Genomic DNA, 21,634 nt, shown 5'->3' with positions numbered 1-21,634 from the left:
GAAAGAGTGAAACTGCCATTCAATTGCTGGAACAAATGTAATGTTTTGCTAAAAACTGAAAATGTTTACTCCAAAAAGTCATAAGTAATGTTGAAGCACTGCAGTTACTACAGACTGGGTAATGGAGAGCCAAGAACCTTGCCAAATCCTCACATTATGGTCCTTCTGGCTTTAGTAATCCACCTCTTTAGAGGAGAACAAAACACAAGAATTATTTTGATTTTCCTTGACTGTGTTTCTATCTTGGGCCAGGTTTATATAAAAACTATCTCTCAATACTAGTAACATTTATGATGCTTTTGATTGTGATTATCTTTATATGTGTAAAAACTCTAATGCTTTTCCTGGTTTGGATTATTTCATTCAAAGAAACAGTAATTGCTTTTTTATTTCCAGGATTAAGCGTTAGTTTAGGAAGATGAATTTGAGTATGTTAACAATGTATGTGTTTACCAACAGACTTTTTCTAGAAAAATGATAGCTCTAGTTACTTTTACAGCCTCCAGTACTACACTGGCAAAATGTTTCCGAATTGCTAATCTATTTAGCTTCACAGCACTGTCAAGTGAACTGGTAATTTGACTCCCATCCTTCTCAGAGAATGGTGACACGCACAGTCATTGAAGTCATATTTGGGCTATTTAAACTCTCTCTACATTTTAATTTAGGTGATGATAGGTATCTAAGATTCACAACACATTCCTCTGTCTCCTCAGTGGTGTCTAAAATCAGCTCACAGGCTTTCAAGCACTCTAGTCTAGGGCATCCCACAGGTTTGGGTGGCTCGGCCCCACTGAGATTAATGAAAGCTGTGAAGTTTTGCTCAACCTCTTGGAGCAGGTATGTGCTTAAAACTCAGACTACATGAATGTCAAAACTCTGTAGTGGTTAATCAGTTAGAGCATAAAGGTTAGACCTTTATCCCTATCATCAGTCAGAGTAAATCTGAACTCACAGTTTTCAACCTGAGAGCACACCCTGGCCAACAAAAGCTGTGTGGTCTCTGGGGACAAGGACCTCCCTGCAGGAGTCATGCTCTGCCATGCCAAAGCCTGGGAATGCAAAGGAAGTCTGATTTCAGGGGTAGCTTCCTTTTTGCCAAACTATAAAAAGGAAGCGTGCTGGCTTATCATGCCTGTTCCTAGGTCTGATTATACATTTTTTATGCAAGATCTACTTCACTGCCATAAAACTGAGACATATTGAGATAGGAGTTGCATGGTTTTCACTTCTGGAAGCATCCATCCGAGATGTGTTTAACACCTCTCTCCAGTAGTGAGCAGTCATGGAAGTCACATATTGCCACTGTCTAAGACACACAGCTTTGCAAAGCTCTCTCTGGCTGACTGAAACTTGTATTTTCATTGCTGTGTTGAAACTAGAGAAGACGATACACGATTCAAACCAATACCCTGGCTCACTATGCTATCTGTGTATAATGGGGTGAGGCAGACTTGAGAAAAGCCTGCCCTCCACTAGCAGGGCTGGAAAGCCAGTGTAAAATGGGTTTTAACAGATCCATGTAAGTTAGATGCCTGCAGTAGTCTATGGGAGCTCTCCAAAATCTCAGCAACTCCTGAGTGGTTCAGTAAGGCATGCTGTAGTACAGCTGGTGCCAGTCTCAGCTGGCATGGAGAATGCTGATACTATGGTGCGGTTTTGTATTGGTTTGTAGTCCCCTCTTACAGATCAGACCTGTAGAAACAGAGTGATAGCAGTGTCTCCCCACTGCAAATAACAAGATCGTATGTTGGCAGTTATAAGCTAGCTCACTACACTGTCTCTGAAGTTCATCTACGTAAAATACCGGAGTACTTCATCCAGTGTTTAAACCACTGTCTGGTGATGCTTTGTGCTATTAAGCACTTGCTGTATTTCTCAGTAGTATTGGGTAGTGTGAACTTCTAGTTTTGTATGTCTTTGTAATTGTGACTTTTTAATATTCTAAGTATTTATTTGTAAAGCTCTTTCAGTTATTAGTGCATAGAAATGTAAAATATCATATATGAGTTTATGAAAAATTGCATTAAATTATTGAGAGCAAAGATTTATTCTTGTTGTGTGTATATTTTTCCCCTCTAAGGTTCATAATAGTCCTCACTGTTATGGTTCAGTATATACTTGTCAGAGGTCCATCAGCTTATTTTTTTCAAACCAAGAAGAAATCATTATTTCAGGACATGAAGTGAGAAAAGATGGAATCAGGTAAGTGTTTTAATGGTGGGTTTGAACATTTTATAGCAAAAAAATAGTGTGGAGTTTGGGAAATTGATGCTTTTTACACCAGCCCAAGAAAATAATTTGATATATATATATTTATTGATCCCTTGCTGTTCTGTATTGTGGCTGACAGAGCTTTAGTGTGAGCAGATGTAATTGTGCTGATGTAATACCCGAGTGAGGATGAAACTGCATGGACTTTGTGTTCAACTTCTCAGCTATAACCTAACAATTATCCATCCCTACCTTGTACAGACAAAGTCAGCATCAGACAGTTCTAGCTAATCCTTGGTGCATCCTGATACCATTCTGAACAAGGCAGTTGTTATTTTTTCTTGGCAGCTATACTTAATGTAAGACATAATGTTCTTCTAGACAAGTCTGAATTGGTTGAATCAAAGATCTTAAGTCCCCTTTGCACCTTTGGAGAAAAACTCCACAGAACATCTCTGAGGTACATGAAACCCTCACATTTACCAGTATTATTTTTTTTTTAATAAGTAAAAAGAAGAGTGCAAGGCTATCATAAGTATGTTTTACTGGTTGATAAAATACAGAAAATTTCAGAGTTGTTAACGTGTTCTTGCCATCCCTTTTGATGTAACACTATAGCCATTAGGATCTGAGACTGATAGCTACAGGGATACTGTTCATCCCAGCAGCAGCAACTTTGGAATATTAGGATTAGATCCGTGCTGCAATATTATTTTCCAGATGTCTTTGGCCAAAGGAGTAAGACATATATTATTGTGGTCAATAATATTTTCTGTACAGTAAGTTTCTCCATTTTCAGACATCCAACCCAGTGATGACTCTGTGGCCAGAAGGGCTGCTGGTGGTCATACTGTCACAATAGCTCCTCGTGTAATGCAGCGTGCTCCTGAAGTCACGTATTTCTCAATGTGCCTGTGCTGGGCTGTGAAAATTAAGATTCATTATTCTTTCAGGGTTCTAATTGGTGCAACTGATAGGTGTATACAGCAGAAAAGCATTACTTTTTGATGGTTAATATACAGAAGTAAAAAGAAGAAAAGGTAGTAAAAACATGACAAGAATTAAATGGAAGTGACTGTATACACCTGGGAAAACAGGGTTAGTGAGTTAGAAGGTGATGTTTTATGTGGTATTTTTCTAGCACTAACCTAATCTCATCTGAGATCTTTGAAGAAGGCTGTTTATTTTTCCAGATTAATGTTGCCTCAGACAGTTGGAAATGCTTTCCTTGAGAGACTAGCTGACTATATTCTGGTGAAGACTACCTTTGGTTTTTCTCTTGCTTGGGATGGAAACTCTGGTGTTTACATTAAGCTGACAGAAGATCATAAGGGAAAACCCTGTGGCCTCTGTGGAAATTTTAATGGCAATAAATATGATGACCTGATACTGCAGAATAGTAAGTAAATAGCTTAGAAATACACCCTTACCTTGTGTGAATAGCTTTCATGTTCACTTTAAATATATTACTGTAAAAATACACAGTTCTGTTTCAGTTATTTCATTAGAAAACAGAGTATCTGCTTTACTCTTCCTCACCATTAAAGATGCTAAGGGAAAGGTCCTAGTTCAATAAAGTATTTGTATGTATGTTTAAGCCTTTTCTTGCTCAGCAAAGCACTTGGGGTATGTTTATCTTAGCTGATGAAAGTGCCTTCCAATAACAAATAAATAAACAAATGCTTGTGGTTTTCTCTATGTTTAAAGATGGAGGAAGAAGAAAAGCCAAAATATTAATATTTGGAAAAAGCACCATCTTGAGTCATTTGTTTATATGAGCATCATAGAATTTGCTAGTTGAAATATGTAAATTTCAAAGCTGTTGCCAGGGTGTTCCTTGTTTCTCTTTGTCAGTGTGATGTATTATGGTCCTCTGACTATGTTGTAGGATGAGGAGTTGCCCAAAGCTGCATCTGAGGCAGAGATGACTTGCTAAACTGGTAGAATATTCTGTAGTCTATGTAGGGAATACTCTACAAGGGCTTCTGTCCTACTTGCAACTTATGTGGAAGAACAAAAAAAAATAAAAATAATAAGCTTGAAAATATGAGGAATATTTTTCTCAGTCTCTGATGAAAACAAAGATAGGACTGTTTTACTGTTATGAATTGCTAAGAGAATCTATTGGCATGACCCTGCATATTCTTAAATCACAAAAGATATCTCACTGCAACTTTTTTCCCCTCCTGTTTTCCCCCATTTTTTTATGGGTCATAGTGAAGCTTTTTAACTTCCTAAGTGAAGGAAGATGCAATGTACCTATCTTTGTATAGTCTTTAAAAATCTGCCCAATATAAATTTCTCATACCTCTTCTGCCATGAGAGCAGTAAGTTCCCTGTTTCATGCATTAACTTCTGCACACCAGAGTATTTAATAAGCAGTTAAAACTGGTGATCCGTAATGATGGAGAAAAGTGGAGTTTGGAGGGGATAATGAACTCACACAATCTCCAAAAAATTGTAATTTCAGTATCTTTAAATGTATTACCTGTTATAAAACCTTCCAGCTCTTAGTTTTCTTCATTTCCAGAGTTACATTTCTTCACCATCAGCATTTCCTCTAGTATTTTTGTTTATCAGAAATTGTAGTGTTATTGTACTGTACAATTGAGAGCGCTACATCATTTTAACCTTGAACCAGTTGTATAACATGGTGCCTTGACTGTGTGCAAATACAAAGCACAAAGTTCTAATATCTTCACAAGAATAGACTGCTAATTCAAATTACTTCCAAGTATTTCCAAATCTTATAAATCAGTTGGGATGATGATTTATTTCCCCCAGATAAACTACTTCCCCCAGTAGTGTATGGGAAGCTCTTACGTCTATCCTGAGTCTTCCAGAGTCTGAATGCTCTCTATTTGCTATACTCCGAATAAACAAGTTGCTGAGGCATGTGATACTCCATTTCATAGCACAGCTTAAAAGCAAACTCCTTTTCTGTTTCCTTATCTTCATCTTTAATAACATCTTTGTATTGCTTTAATATACAAGGCTGTATCTGTGTATAGAACTATTTCAAGGACAGTTATTTTACTTTGTGGTATTTTTTGAGGACTTAGAATTTTTTTTCAAGCAATGTCAAAATGTAAATAAAATATTTTAAATATTTTTACTGAAGCAGAATTATGTCAACAGGTTTACCTCTAGATCACAATCCAGCTTTTTATGTTTGGGAAGGGATAAAGAACTATTCTGCCAGAAAGGGAGAAATGTTTTAAGTCTTTTGGCTCTTAAGTAAAATAGACCGGTAGTTAGGATCTTATCTTTGTTTATCTGGGGAGATCCAGGTAGATTATCTGATTAGTGTGCTTTGGGGATTTCCACATTGCAGTGTCAAACTTTGTACATCTTGTGCTAGAAGTTAGATTAAGTTTGGGATGTGAAAAAAACTGTATCTGATTTCATTTCAATACCCTGTCTCCTAACTATGCGTAGATATGGATAACTGTAGCACAGATACCAGTTACTGTAAGGTTCTTCAAGTTAGAGGCAATATACCCTTTAAAACATACTCAAAAACATAGAGAAAATGTAATATTTAGTTCTTGCTGCAAAAATATGGAAATTTTTGAGTCTGTTTCTTTACTGTCAACTTCCTTGTATGTTCATGTATCTTCCTCAGCCTGTTGCCATGACTTCCAGTCATGCATCTCGTTCATTAATTCTCCCACGCTCATGCTGTGAGGAGTGCTGGGCATGTAGTGGTGTGTTTGTTGTAGGGCTTTTCTGCAACAGGGGAAAAGGAAGAAGATAATAGTGCTAACAAACCTTTGTGAAACATGATGAAATTGTTTCTTTAAAACAATTTCAGTTTTAAGGAAATGTATTTTTTCTTAAGTATTCAATGCATTACATTTGACATTATTTATAAATTTGTTATAAAATTCTCAGTAACTTCACTTAAAAAAACCCCCAACCGACACCTTGTAGTATATTTTTTTAATATTTTGATTTAAATGTAGTATAAAATACTACCCGAGATTAAAAAAGAAAAACAACATTTTCCTATACCACCTGTACTCTCAGCATACCTATAAATGAGGTAATGGATACATTGAAAAACTACTGGAAATTTCCAAGCTCTCTTCTGTGTTTGTGTTGACAACGTTTTTTTCCTGGATGCTCTTCCAATGTTTTCATGCAGTAGGTGAATATACAGAAGACATTGCTGAATTTGCAAATAGCTGGGCTGTGCAAACCTCAGCTGACATAGCTTGTGTACCTACTGCCTCAGATTTTTCCAGTCCTTGCTCAGCTGATGCAGAATCCACTGAGGTAAATTAATCATATTATATTTTTATATGTGTGTGTATATATATATGTATTTGTTCTTAATCTTCACTGCCTAGTGATGGTACAAGAATCTAGCAATATACATTATGTTGAAAAAAGCCTTAAATGCATCGAGGCTTTGAGAAAGGGAAGATTCAGATCAGGACTGTTGCTAGGGAATGTCGGAAGATCTTCAGATGTTTCACTTAAAAGTACAAAGGCTCAGATAGGGTGTGCCAAGCGACACAGGTCTGCTGGCAGAGCGCTTCATTGCTGCATTAAACTTGGGTCCAGTTTCCAGTCCTGGCATCTCACACCTCATTATTTTGGAAATTGTGAAATACTGCAGAAGTAACATGCTCAGCTTCTGCATTGACACAAAATGCATTTTTTGTCATTTCACATTCTTTCATCCCAACTGGTTTAGGAGCAGCATGCAATCAAGCCAGCCTAGGCAGAGAGGACAACTTTTAGGAAGAATAATAAAGGAGACACTTTAATAAATTGAGACTGTGAGATTCTCAAGTTTTAATGGGAATATAAGAGATCCTACATTAGGGAAACAAAACTAAAAAGAATTATGTTTGTTCAGAAGTTATTTGCTAACTGTTACTTACTGATTCTCCTAATGCACAGGACATATTCTTCAAGTGCCAAATATTCCTACAGTTTCCTTTTCTCAGCTGTCATGAAAGCATAGATCCATATTCTTATATTTCTAGCTGCATGAATGATCTTTGCAGGTAAGACTGGAGTTCTTGTGTATTTATTTTTGACACGTGAAATTAATGTTCAGTCTTTGTTTTGAGACCACAACTGAGCAGCGTTGTGGGAAGTTAGGAGGAACCAAGTTCAAAGTGAAAGAGATGGGGTTTCTCAATGGGTGATTTTGTGTGGAAACAAAGGGCACAGAACCAGTCTGTCAAGCTATATTTTGGTTGTTAAACGTTTACATGAATTCAAGGATCTACTAGACAAACCCATGGAAGAGAAATCCGTGGAGAATCACTAATGACAAAAAAGGAGCTGGTAATCACAAAAAACCCGAAACCCATGTCAGGTCCCGAGTCAAAAATACATGGAGATTGGAATGATACTATGGGGAAATATCAATGATACTGGAGGCGCTGTACCATTTATCTGACACAGTTAGACTGTTTTTATGAACAACCACCATGGTTCAAATTAGTAGAATTTTTCAAAAATTGTTTTATTTATGTAAATTCAGAGTTGTCAAAAGAAACTCAACTCTCATTGTCTTTGGTGGCAGTTACACTTCCTCAGCTGCTGGCACTATATACAACCTGGTATTTTTGCCTTAGCTCTTCAGATTCTTGTTTAGTTCTTGTCAGTCACTCATGTTAGACTGGTGCTCCATAGTGTAACTGATGACTGAGCAGTCTATCGCTTCCTTTTTAGTAGGGTTTTTAAATTAACAAGTAATTGTCATAAATAACAGGATTTTTACCAGAGACCATTATGGTGTTTTCAGAGTATCACCAATTTAATAAAAAAATATACAGAAAGGATCACAAGACTAAAAGTAAAAATCACTCAATAGCATCCATTAAAACTTGTTAGTTAATTTTTGATGAATTTTTAGTTTTCTGCTTTATCATCAAGACAATATAGAAGAATTTTTGTTTGTAGGCAGATCTCCAAATTGTGCTTCCTGAAGTTTATGATCTGTACATTGATTTTGCTCAGAGAAGAGATGAGTTGCGTCTGCATGATCTCTTTGTAACTCAGGAGTTTGTCGTCACTTTTTCTTAGCGAAAGAAAAATAATGAAAAGCAAATTTTCAAATGTGATATTGAATTAGTGTAATTTGTTAAGGTGGATTTGATTTTTATCAACATGCTTATGTTGCCGATGTGAATTGTGTGAACGTTAAAAACCTTGAAGGAAGTTTCTGTGTCTCTGAATCTCATTAATTTAGGCTCATTTTGTTTATAAAAGAAACCTCTCTTCTTGTGGCTTAGTGTCAGTTTATGAAGTTTCTTGTGGGGCCATAGTCTATGCCAAGTATTCTTTCTATTAAGACCCATTTAATTGGATTAGATGAGAGCTGGAGAGACTCTGATCGCTGTAACAAAGAGTATAGTGGTGTTTGATTTGATAACAGATGTGTTGAAAGCAGCATACAATGCAATATAATATATTCTTAAGACCATTATTTTTGGAAGCATGATCTTGTGTGCTGAAAGACAAACCCAGCTGATCTGTCACAGTCATGCTTATAATAGAAATGTTGTGTTATGACTAGTTAATTTTGGCATCAAGTCCTCCATACTGAGTGATGGGAGTTGTTGGACTTTCACAGTAAAAAAGGTTGGTGGTATCTCACCTTATGTGACTGACATCTGAATAAAATTTTAGCTTACCTAAACACTGATGAAAGTCTCTTTACTTGATCCTGGCAAAAGTGCACTGTACAGCTTCTGTATATAGACTGTTACTAGAGGTAATGTCCTTGTCCAAGGTTGCGCTGTAAATCCCTGAGCCTGTCTACAGAATTCAGTGAATAATACTTCTGGTGCCAGGCACTTCAGCACAAGGTCAGGAGTCTACCAACAAGGTTCTTCTTGCCTAAGTTCAAGGACTGACAGGCAGTTGGAAACTTGAACTTGTTACTTGGACCAGAATGTCTTTTATTGGTATAGGTCAGAGTTTCCACCTTATGCAGGAGGGAGAGGGCCTGAGATGTGGATCTTGAGACTGTTGTCTTTTGTCTTCAAGACAAGGTTATGTTTCTCTTTCACCATAAGCAGCATTTATCTTTTTAATAATGAATTTGTGGTTTTGTTTGTTTTGGTAATATTAAAATGAAATAACTTTTTTGTGAGGTCAAATGATAAAAACACAACAGTGTATTCAGTATAGCTCATTTCTTTTCATAGTATTTTCACTGTGTGCCATTATGACTGAGTGGTGTCAGCTACGTGTGAAGTATTCTATGCAGTGTCCTGTGGCAGAGATTTGTAGGTGGGATTTGAGTTCCTTGATTACTCTCTTGTTTTATCATTTCAGAGTGGATGATGATGAAACATACTGCAGGGCGGTGACAGAGTACGCTAGAGCATGCTCTCATGCTGGGTCCCCGGTGCGGGACTGGAGAGATGACTTTCCTGCTTGTAGTAAGACTCTTTAATAAAGCATACCATGTGACCTTTGAAATACCCCATGTATTCATTTCAAATAATTCCATCTCGACAGCATTTGTCAGTATAGGACTCAAACCTGATTCTGAAGTAGATCAGCCAGCTTCATTATTGCTAGTGAACAATTAAGTCAATGACTTGCTAGAGGAATACTTTAATTCCATTGTGATCTGATCTAGATCCATACAAAATTCATGCTTCCACTGCTTGCTTGAAACATCATGTGTACTAATCATATTCTAGGGCAAAGACCAAACATCTGTGGAGATCTGATGTTGCCCCTCTTCCCAGATGACCTTTTAACCTCTACTGGCCCTGTCACAGAATTAATACAGTTAATCCAGCTCCTTCTAGTTACCACCACCCATCAATTGCCATTCAGTCTCATGCACAAGAGTTTGAACTAGCTGAAACATGAGCACATGTTCCCCTGTCACAGAAACTATAACTTCTTTTGGAGAGGTGATGTAAGAATTTGTTAAAGAAAGACTTAAATCCTGCTGAGAGATTCACCACAGTTCATCAGTTAAAATCTCTCCAAACAATCCACTGTACCTGGTCTGAATAATTACCTATACCAGAAGTGCTGCACAAATGTTTATTTGAGAGAGAGAGGTTCTCTAGTATGGAAAGAGAAATTGCACTAATATTCAATGTACCATGTATTTTTTCTAGCTGAGAAGTGTGAAGACAGCTTTGTACACCGTGATTGTATCAGTTGTTGTCCACCAACCTGCACATTTGAAAAAGATTGTCTTGGCAGCAACCTACACTGCTTAGATGGCTGTTACTGTCCAGATGGTAAGTACTGTCAATTTTATGTGAAAAAGTATGTGTAAAGCTAATATCCAGCATCATAATAAAGTTGTCTAAATAGACTGTGCCTAAAGTTAAAGCCTGTAAATATGAATAGTGTAAATTCTGCTCTAGCTGTTGTAATGTTCATTTTGATTCTTCCTTTTATTGTGTTCTAAACACTTCTCTAGAATACAAAGGTAGCTTAGAATGAAATATCAGTTAAAATTAGAAGCCATCACTAGTGCTTGCTGCAGTAAGATATTGCATAGATTTAATCCACTTTATTTGAATTATTCCAAAATCAACAGAGGTTTTGTTTGAACAGAATGTGTCTTATACTCTGTGCAAGAAAACAAAATTCCTGAGACCTGTGCTCAATGAAAATTAAGGATTGGACCAAAACCACCCCTGTTCTAGAAGGATTAAAGTTTATGTGATCTCAGAATCTTATGATTTTTGAGTCTGTACAGTTTTACATGCTTAAGGCAGACATTTTTCATAAAGCAACTATTCAAAGTGACAACTGTTTTGAGAGAGCCTCACTGTTCATCACTCTGACCACTCTGAACTCACTGGGTGACTCTTTTTGCTGGTTAAGACTGGTGAGATCACCTTCTGTCAGATTTGAATGTTTTAGTCAGATGGGGGAAGAGCAGTGATCCAGAGTTTGTTAATTTGTTTTTTACCTCATTTATTAACTTCCCTCCCAATAGGTCTCATTATGGAAAATGGAACTTGCATCTCTGTGTCGAATTGTCCTTGTACTTATCATGGAACTGCCTTCCCTGTAGGCTCAAAAATTGAACAAGAATGTAGCAACTGGTATGTGAAAGCCTCATGTCTGTGTTTCCTCTCTCTGTGACTGCTGCACATAGTTAGTTTAACATTATAGTCACACTTGCATTTTAAAGAATAGTTAGTACCAATGTTTTGCAGTTTGGGCCCTGTGTATCACTAAAATATGCAGGCTATTCTATGGAAAGGGTCAATTCAAGACATATTAATTAGCTCAAGGCTGCTCTTTTTGCTAAAGATCAGAACACTGAATTTCTGTGGTTTGTGATTTTTCTTTTTAGTGTTTGCACTGGTGGTATTTGGAACTGCACTGATCATGATTGCCCAGGTATTTGTATTTCATTATTCTTTTCTCTCCTCAGTGAACATAAGTTATAAACTTTTCAGAAGACACCAGAACCAAATATGATCCAAGGGCTTGGCATGTTAATTTAAGAAGAAAGATTAAGCAGATGGATGTTGAGAGTAGCAGGGGACCAGCTGGGGTGAAGCTGTTAACTTCCTGACCATATTCACCTTACCTCTTTTCGTTTGCTTCCCTAATTCAGTGTGTTACGCCCACTTCTTGTCGTCTATCTCCTGTTTATGCCCTATGTTCATTGGGGCAGGTGGCTTATTTCTACTGCCTGTGCAGTACCGAGGCCAGGTATAAGGATCTCCTCATTTCTAGGTGCAATTGTAATGCAAATAATAAGAAAAACATAATTCCGATGCTCAGTGTGCTGTATTTTCTCCCTTGTAACAGTAGCTCATGTTTGGATAATGATCCTTATCTTTAAAGATTACATGTCTCTGTAATGAGTTACTCAGAGGAACATGCAGTAGTCAGGTAGTGAAACTCCCTTGACAGTTCTGTATTTTAGACAAGATTATACTATGAAACTTGTGAAAGAGGCCCCCTCTGAATGAGGTAATAAACCAGCAGGTTATTAGCAGCAGGTTAAAGGAGGTGATTCTCCCCCTCTACTCTGCTCTTGTGAGACTTTATCTGGAGTACTGCGTCCAGGTCTGGGCCCCCTAGTGCAGGAAGGACGTCAAGCTGTTGGAGCAGGTCCAGAGGAGGGCCACGAAAATGATCAGAGTTCTGGAACACCTCCCCTATGAGGACAGGCTGAGAGTTGGGGTTGGTCCGCCTGAAGAAAAGAAGGCTCCGAGGAGGCATTATAGCAGCCTTACAGTACTTAAAGGGGGCCTACAGGAGAGATGGGGAGGCACTTTTTATCAGGGAGTGCAGTGAGAGGACAAGGGGTAACAATTTTAAGCTGAAAGAGAGTAGATTTAGATTGGATATTAGGAAGAAATTTTTCTCTGTGAGGGTGTGAGACACTGGAACAGGTTGCCCAGAGAAGCTGTGGGTGCCCCATCCCTGGAGGCGTTCAAGGCCAGGCTGGATGAGGCTTTGAGCAACCTGGTCTAGTGGAGCGTGTCCCTGCCCGTAGCAGGGGTCCTGGAACTCGATGATCTTTAAGGTCTTTCCAACCCAAACCATTCTATGATTCTATGATTCTAAGGTTTGACAGTTACTAAGCAAGGCTTCACAGGGTGGATCTGTAGTGTAAAACAGTTGACGCTGATAACCACTCCACAGATCTTGTGTGTGGTGTGTATGCATGTGAGGGGTTAATTATGACTAGTCTAGTCTGGCCTTAGGGACTGAGTGCCTGTTAGTAGCAGGAGCAGATTAGGTGTGCTCCCACAGAGCACCTCCTGCAGTAGTTGCAGCAAAAATGAATCTAGTTCATGTGCTCTGACACTGCCTCATGGTGCGAATGAAAGTGCAGTAAAGTGGGGAGGCGCTGGAGACTTGCTTCAACAGTACACTCCTGAGCTAAACTGAAAAACGAATATAAAATGAATATAGATGCACCCTGAGGACAGAAACTTGCAGCCTCTTCATAGCTATGATAACAAGCAGTGCCATAGTACGTAGAAGGTACTCCCAGAAGGAAGGAGAAAGAAGCTTGTCCTCTTTCACACTCAGTCAAACAACGCCAAAAGATGATGAGGAACAAGATTCTAGGAAACTTCAGAGTTATAATAAAGATAAAGCTCTTTTGTATTTTAGGAGAACGCGTGATTCAAAGGCATCTCATCTAGTTAGAACCAAAAGATGCTGCATACCAGTATGTACAACATGAGATGGTATCTGATGGAAATAGGTGTATGTAACATATTTTATTTCCAAATGCCAGGAAGGCTAGATAGATTCAAGTTAGCCTGGATTATGTGCTTAGAAATAAGTAGAAAGTTTCTTATTTGTCTCTCTTAAATCATTTACAGAATAGTGATACATTCTTATGCAAGTGAACATTCTTGTTTACCCTTTTTCTCTCAAGCTGAGTGCTCCATCACAGGTAGCTCTCATTTCACAACATTTGATGGACGTCATTTTACTTTTCTTGGGATATGCCAGTACATTTTGGTAAAAGGCACTGGGAAAAACAAATTCACAATCACTTTACAGAAAGCACCTTGTGGACAGGTAAGTCATATTTTTGTTGAACATTCACAACAAAAGGGTACATCCATATTTCAGGCAATCTTGTATAGGTTCTATGGCAAACTACCAGGTTATGTTTAACAGAAAAATATCATAAATTGAAACCATTTTACAGCTCTTTTGTAAGTGGTTGCATTGCTACATGTTGTGTTGCCCTTGGTAAAATCAATTGCATCTTTAGAGGGATAAATTCTAAAGAATTATTCATTTATGCACATTAAACAAGCATATACATCTTTGGTTATGGTACAAACAAGTGCCTTAGGCTTTAGAAAAGCTCTTGCTGGAAGCACTGAAGAGGTTTACTACATGGATAGTCAGGGAAGATATTTTTTTGATAGCTTTAGATTTTTATTTGATATATTGTAACATATTTCATTTGTTTGAACATTGCCTTTTAGAAAACTATTGAAGAGACTAGCCACCATGCATATTTGTTTGAAAGTATTTTTGCAGGTATCCAACAACAGGCTTTATGAATAGGGATGCTTATAAAAAGTATTTATTGGTGAGACTGGATTTAATGATGTTATTATTCCCCTAGGCTCTCAGGATAAGGGTCTCTGAGACTGTGACTCACAGCCACCTATGTGCTGAGGGCTAGGATGCTTGAACTCATCAGCAGGGTGTGACACACTGAAGCTGCCCTACTATGGGACTGTCTCTCATGTCCCTTCGAAAGCTAGATTTTGAGCTGGTGCCTCTGCTTTTTTGTAGGCATCTCCTTCTCCGGCATAGGTGTTGAAATTCCTGTTTCTGCATTTCACGTGTCTTCAAGCATGAAATAATTGGTTGGGTAGCCACTGAGAGACAAGGATACTACTGGGAATTACCCTTAGCAAAACTCTAGGCACTTTGGAAAGTTCCTGGGTGAAAACATGAGGACCCTGGGGAGCATAGGATGCTTGGTTTAAGCTGGTTATATGTCACCTTTTGTCCTGTACTTAGGTTCATAAACTCTGCCTGGATAGCACTTTAAAATGACGGGTGTGAGTTAGTTTATAAGTCACCCTTTTTTTGATACTCAGATATTTATAAATTATTTTAGTATAATTCTGGAGGAATTATATCCTTTTATCTGCAATCACAGATCAAGACTAGGTGTCAATGTGGAAGAGAAACACCTGAATGTGTACAATAGTTCCTTTCTCCTGCATCACTGCATTTGGGCTCTGGTTGCACCAGCTTGATGTAGACAGGGTCAGACTCTTGCTCAAACACTGGTTAACCCAACGATGAGGAGTACCCAGGGTGACCATGCAAGGCCATGGCCTTTTGAATCAGTATTTCAGTATCAGTACTTGAGAGCCTCTGCCCACTTACTACTAGACTGCCATAATAGCTAAAATGCATTCTCCTTGCTCTTACAATCATATGCAATGTTTTATTATTTTCTGTATACAATTTCAGGTGCTTTGTTTAAAGCTTTGAGTGATAGTTTATAACTGATTTACGTGATAGTTCTGGCATTTCATTTCTATACAACTGTTTTTCCCCCTGTTTGTTTGTTTTTGCTTTCCATGCTAATATTAATGTATTTTCCTGTTTCTGATGGTGAAACTTGTTTCTGCTTAGAACTTTGACCACACCTGCATTGAGTCTATAACACTAGTTCTTGAAGATGATGTGAGCAAACAAGTTACTCTCACAAGATATGGTCAAGTCCAAAGTGGTCCTAACCAAGCTTTTAACCTTAATGGTAAGAAGTGCATGGAGTAGAATTTTACCAGGGTTAACATTCTTTCTTTTATAAGTTCCAAAACTTTTCAATAGTATCTGTCTATGAAAAAAGAATTTCTTCAAACATAACTTATGGAATGTACAATCATTTACTTCTTATTAGTAATGGTTCTAGAATGTACTTTTTCCACCTGTGAAATAGTCTTTCATTATGCCTTCACTTCTTTGCATTTCTTATCTTGCAGAGCACCTCGAAATTCCACTAATTTTATTTGTATTTAGGGAGGAGGAGGTAAAAAAAGAAAGGGAGGTGAAGAGAGGTTGGAAATCATCTTGATGCCGACGTTAAGGTCTAGTTGATTAAAGCGTTTTGGAAAAAATGGCATGGACTAGAATCCATGTGGTTTTATGGGATCTATGTTGCTTTCAGTGCTGACTTACCTTGTGATTTCAGGCAGATCACTTCACCTTTTTAGAAAGAACAGTAAGATAAATCAACCTTAAAAGGATGTTATAAAGTTAAGCACTGTAGGTGGAAACGATATTGCTAAATTTCATATCTTACAGTGATCAGTAGTAAATTCTTACTGGATTTTTAGTCTCTTTCAGTAAGAGTGAAGTTGTAGTTCCCCTCTCCTTTCCCAGTCTTTGGCAAAACAGAGCTTAGGGCTCTAACAGAGCTGTGTTGGTGCTTGCAGCTATGTCTTTTTTTATTGAATTTTTCCTGTTGCAGTTCTGCTTTAGGCATTTGCAGCTTCGTATGGCAATGAGTTTCATAGCTCGGTTGTACTTGCAGTTATGTTGAAATTTCTGCTTCATCATTTCATCGATAATTTCATTTTATGTCTTTTGAATGAGCCCCTATTCACTTTCTTGTCTCCTTTCGTAGTCTGTGACAGCTGTAATCTATGACAAATATTTTGATGTCACATTCTTGATAATTGGGCATTATCTATTATGTCTTATCAACTAAGAACATCTTTAATCTCCCATAAGCATTTTATCTGCCTCTTCTCAGTTTATGCAGCTCAGTGTGTGTGTGCATGCGTAGAGGCTGCTTGTGAAGGTAGATCTGCTTTAAGCCTGTAGCTGCAAGTAGCCCAACAATGTGCAGCAAATGAATTCTGTGACTGTGAAATTTCCATTTCCTCACATAATGGATTTGCTAGGAAGGAAAGCTGGGAATGTGATAGGGCCTTAGTTCACATATAGTCTAAGGAAAGAACTACACTGGTGTCATATCAATAGTAGTAAGAGAGGACCTTAAATCTGAAGATTGCAATACAGTTTACAGACATCCTTTAATAAATCTTATAACATCTCTGGGGGCTAAGAAACAAGTGGTTTCTTGTCTTGTCTTCTTATTGCCAGAGGAATGCGCTTGCATTACTTTCTTCTAAAAGAAAAAAAAATGTGAGAGGGGTTTCTGGAGAACTCACAGGCACAGAAAAGTGAGAGATTTCTTAATGTTGTCAGTAGGTGCAACTCCTGATTTGCATTGTTAATGAAGAAGATATGTAGTTTCATAAATTCAGATGGAGAATGGGTGAGGTTATTGGGCTGCATGTGAGGTTGTGCATAGTTTCTCATTTTATTTCTGAGTTTCCAAAATTTATTTTGGTTAAGGGGTACATCGATGCAACCTGAAAGTTGCATTTCAGTGACTTTTTTTTTTACTATATGCAGGGGCCATTGAAATTCAGAATATATCTTCTTTGTTCACTCAACTGAAAACTAGTTTTGGTTTGAAGATACTGTTTGCTAAAGACGGAGAGAGGATCTATGTTCAAGTTGAAGTCAGCTGGAAGAAAAGAACATTGGGACTATGCGGAACATACAACGGGAATTTAAGAGATGATTTTCTGTAAGTTGCATATTGTATCTTTAGATTGTGTTTAATAACAAGTGTAAAGTTTTGTTGAATGTATTAATCTGATTATTTAATTTCATTAATGTGCTCATACTTTATTAACTAATCAATACAAAATAATTAAAATGTTAGTCACTTTTAAAAATATGAAACTCATAAATGTAGCTAAGACATTCTAAGATGTTCAGCTAAGTTACTCTAGAAAATTACCATATTATTTATAGAAGTCATTGGATGATAATATTGCTTGAATGCACTTCTTTTCCTCCCTGCTGGTCCCTTGCCATCAGAGCAAACACATGAGCACTGACAGAAAGAGTGGATGATAATACTAGTAGCATCTTGATTAACACTTACTACTGCTTGATTTTTCTCCCTATAATTTTTCATAGAAAAAAAATTTAATTCTGAACCACGGGCATAGTTTAAGTAGAAGAGCACACTTTCCTTGTTCTTTGAATTCATTTCCTTTAAAGTTCCTCAAGCTATAATACCACAAAACTTTTCTAGCAATAATAAATGCTTTTTACATACTTGGTGAAAAACAGCATCAAAATGCAAACAGCCCCCCTCTAGAATACTGAAAGTAGCTAACAGGTCAAATTTTTGACATTTCACTGAATGTATGTACTTGAGAAAAGGCCAAATTCTGCTCTCATTAATGCCTCCTCCAACTGATTTTAGAGTACTTGAATTAATCATAACTGAGGACAGACTTTGAATGTAAGAATATTTTTGCATGAGTAAAATATTGAGGAAAAAGCTTCACATGCCCTCTCTTATACCTCACAGATGGAAATTCTTTTGACATCTTGAATGTTCAATGTGACTATGCTTGTAAGCCTTTTTGATATACTTGTGTCTTCACCTATGTAGTCCATAAAGTCAGCAGGACACTTGGAGTGTTGATCTTTTCCTTTTCAGTTCTCCTGCAGGGATGATAGAAGGCACCCCACAACTTCATGCCAATGCATGGAAGGTTTCCTCAGCTTGTTCTGTGCCTATCAATATTCCTGTGGCTGATCCCTGCAACATTAATCAGCAAAATGGTATGTTTTCACATGGGAGTCTGGAATTAGATGTATCTTATTATTACAGGATATTTTTGTTTTCTCTGTGAATGAGTTGCACATACATGTATTTCAACTTCAGTTTTAAATGTGCACTCTTTCTTTCCTTCTACTTTTTTTTTTTTTTTTTTTTGGCAAAAACCATTCTTCCCATACATTTAGCATGTAAAATTAATTAAGTCCTTTGTAAATACGAGCTAGTTGATCATTTAAAGCTGGGTGTGATGCACGTTTGCAGTTTGACAAAGAAAGTACAGGAGGAAGTGTCTTGCTGACACTGTGTTTAGATCAAAAGTCCTCTGTCTTTTCTAAGCTTGTTGCATTACAAGTTTTCTTATCCTCCATCTATGCTCTCTGACACAAACTGATGGAAATAATCTGATGCAAACAATCTGAGATCCATGGATTTGTTCAAATTTCTGAGTAAAGATTTAGTTTTGGTTGGTTGGCATGTCTATGTTTTGTGTTGAACTTTCACTGTCTCCTCCTTTCCATGCTGCTGTTCTTTTCAATTAATGAAGACAATGAGCAAACAGTAGTTGCCAATTCTGACAGAATTTAGTCTAATGTTTTTAATGTTGCAGACATAAGGCCTCACTAAGGATGTGGTATTTGGCCATATTTAGGGCCTGTGGGAGCAAGCCTAGAATAACCATAAACCTTTAAGAATCTGGGGCATTCTAAGACTTTTTATGCCTTCAGCATTGTCTGTCTTTTAAAGTAGTACATCTCATCTCTCTCAAAGATATTTCATGCCTCACCTTCAGTTCTGTGCTTCTTCAGTGAAGGTGGAGTTTGACATAAACATAATCTGCTTAGAGCAGGAGGGTGGACTAAATGACCTTCTGAGGTCCCTTCCAGCTGGAATTTTCCTATGATCCAGTAATCCTGGAAAAAGCAGTCCCTGAGTAAGAGGTCCTGCTCCATGCTGCCAGTTGTGCTGAGCCAGTGCAAGCATTTTTCTGTGCCTGTAATGATCTTAATCTGCTGAAACTGAAAAATAAATTATTGTTTGTTTACTTATTTTGTCAAGTTACTTTCAACCAAGTCAAGTTCACTCCTTAAATCTAGTTTACTGAGAGACTCCAGAAATCCTTGTGTCAGTGTGTGTATGTGGGAATGAATAGCAAGGATGAAGGGTAGGGACATCCTTTTAGCAGCAAAATTGGCTTAAATATGATCCATGCTATGTTCCCGAGATATTCCACCACTTGTGGTTGTAGTATGCTTCAGTGGTAGGAGGAGGGTCTGTTTGCACTAGAAGGTAAATGGCCAGCTTGGGACTTGCGTGCCCTTGAGTTCAGTTGGCAAAGCTTCCTGAGTCCACATGCCAAGAAGTATATGGCCATTGCTGATTTCAAAGCTAAATGAAACATCAAGTAGGAAAAAACATATTCCAAGCTTTGGAGGACTCTTCTAACTAACTCTTTTGAAATATATTATTTTCCCATTTAAGTTTCCTGCACTACTAGAGGAAGGGATAACTGGTTTTATACAGCTATTTTTATCTTAAGTGGAATTTATTTTTGAGTTATCTGCTTACAATATCAGCTTTAAACTATAGAACTTTACAGAAATAGAACTTTACAGAAAGACATTGTATTCAAGTTTTTGTTGAACAACTGGCTATATTTGGTTTTATTATTCTGTGCTATTCATTTGACTAACTTATTTTAAAATTGATCTGTCTAAAACAACATCACCTTCTCTTAGCTGGGTATGCATCTCACTGTGATATCATCAATCAAGAGGTTTTTGCTCCTTGCCATGCCTACATCAGTCCAGGATTATACTACCAGCAATGCCGCTTTGACGCATGCAAATGTGGAAGCAGCTGTTTGTGTAATGCTCTGGCACACTATGCATACATCTGTGGCAAGCATGGGGTCATTGTTGACTTCAGATCTCATATTTCTTACTGTGGTGAGTAAAGTTTGCAGAATAGAGTATCTTTTAGAAATGTGTAAAATTCTACAAGTATCATTCACTCCACAAAATACAGGCATTGACCTTTTTTTGCTGGAAACTAGAATTGTGCCATGAGCTAATGATGTACTCAGGGGAGAATGCTTATAGCCTTTACATTAGGCATCTGAGTCAGAGACCCTGAGCTGCCCCACACGGGTGCCTGTCTCTTTCCGTTGGCTACAGACAGAATTTAAATTTCTGACTTTGAACCCCTAAGTCATATTGGAAGCCCTATTAGGTTAACATAATCAGAGAGTGGCAGAAGTAGGGCTGTTCCCTAAAGGAAGGCAAGCTGGGGTGGCAGCAGCTCCCTGTGGTGAGCAGAGCAGGGGGGGGCAGTGATTCACCAAGTAGGATATAGCAATGAATTAAAACAAAGCATTTCTAAACCATGGAGTAATGCCTCAACCTTAACTGGACCATTCTTCCTCTCTTGGAACACCTACCACACATGCACACATGCACGCATACTTAATATATACAAAGAATAGACACCTACTGCAAAGTAGACAATTCCAACCAAGGAATTTTCTAACATAAATACACCTGAATCTACACATTCATAACTTGAGAAATCACTAATATAGCGTATATTTCTCATGCATTTTAACTCACCCCAGTGCAGCAAGAGACCATTTTACTTTGGTGTTTTGCACTCCCATGATATATTGCTTTGTTTTCTATTTTTCACATTTTGAGAGTATGTTATTCTCCCTTTTCCCTCTCTCTCCTCCAGCTGTGATGTGTCACAGTGGTATGCTTTATCATCAGTGCTCTTCTTTTTGTAAACACTCCTGTGCTTCACTTTCTATGGCAAATATCTGTGGTGATGACTGTGCAGAAGGATGTAATTGTCCTGATGGGAAATATTTTGAAGAGTCAGTCAACTTTTGTGTACCAATGTAAGTCATAAGAAAAGAGAATATATGTGTAGGTACATTCTTCTCTTTCCAGCCAGATTTAAAGTCGTTTTTCTGCTGTTCACCTCAAGATGTAGACTGCTTAAACAGGATAGCAAGCAATATGTGAAGATTTCATATCCTTTTGTACTAATACTGGGCCTCATCTGCTACTGTGTGTACAGTCATCTACTGCACTTCAGAGAAGATATGCCATGCTGCTTTAAAGAGGGTTGATGAAACTTTTTTAATTCATGGGAAAGCATTGTTTTTAACACTTAAGAAAAAATGAGAAGGAATCTATGTAGTAGCAATCCATAAAGTCAAGGATAGTACGGAGAGTGGCTAGTGGTGGTTTATTTTCTGTCTCACAATGCAAAATCCTTCAGTTAAATGGTAGGAAA

At 37.7% G+C, this 21,634-nt stretch overlaps 1 protein-coding gene across 1 annotated transcript in view; it reads left to right on the top strand.

The window, feature by feature from the left end:
• The window catches only part of OTOGL (otogelin-like), a 97,277-nt gene that overhangs the window by 8,336 nt on the left and 67,307 nt on the right, over positions 1 to 21,634 (top strand). Inside the window, exons 7-20 of the mRNA XM_010082351.1 lie at positions 2,084 to 2,205; positions 3,408 to 3,613; positions 6,365 to 6,492; positions 7,126 to 7,232; positions 9,520 to 9,626; positions 10,326 to 10,451; positions 11,162 to 11,270; positions 11,525 to 11,571; positions 13,580 to 13,725; positions 15,319 to 15,442; positions 17,110 to 17,287; positions 18,218 to 18,342; positions 20,077 to 20,286; positions 21,068 to 21,233. Coding sequence (XP_010080653.1) covers positions 2,084 to 2,205; positions 3,408 to 3,613; positions 6,365 to 6,492; positions 7,126 to 7,232; positions 9,520 to 9,626; positions 10,326 to 10,451; positions 11,162 to 11,270; positions 11,525 to 11,571; positions 13,580 to 13,725; positions 15,319 to 15,442; positions 17,110 to 17,287; positions 18,218 to 18,342; positions 20,077 to 20,286; positions 21,068 to 21,233 — 1,901 coding nt within the window. The remainder of the gene's footprint in view (positions 1 to 2,083; positions 2,206 to 3,407; positions 3,614 to 6,364; positions 6,493 to 7,125; positions 7,233 to 9,519; positions 9,627 to 10,325; positions 10,452 to 11,161; positions 11,271 to 11,524; positions 11,572 to 13,579; positions 13,726 to 15,318; positions 15,443 to 17,109; positions 17,288 to 18,217; positions 18,343 to 20,076; positions 20,287 to 21,067; positions 21,234 to 21,634) is intronic.

Source organism: Pterocles gutturalis, unplaced genomic scaffold (genome assembly GCF_000699245.1).
Source record: "Pterocles gutturalis isolate BGI_N339 unplaced genomic scaffold, ASM69924v1 scaffold23914, whole genome shotgun sequence".
NCBI lineage: Eukaryota > Metazoa > Chordata > Aves > Pterocliformes > Pteroclidae > Pterocles > Pterocles gutturalis.
Note: the sequence above shows the minus strand (reverse complement) of the source record. Positions and strands in the feature narration are given on the sequence as shown.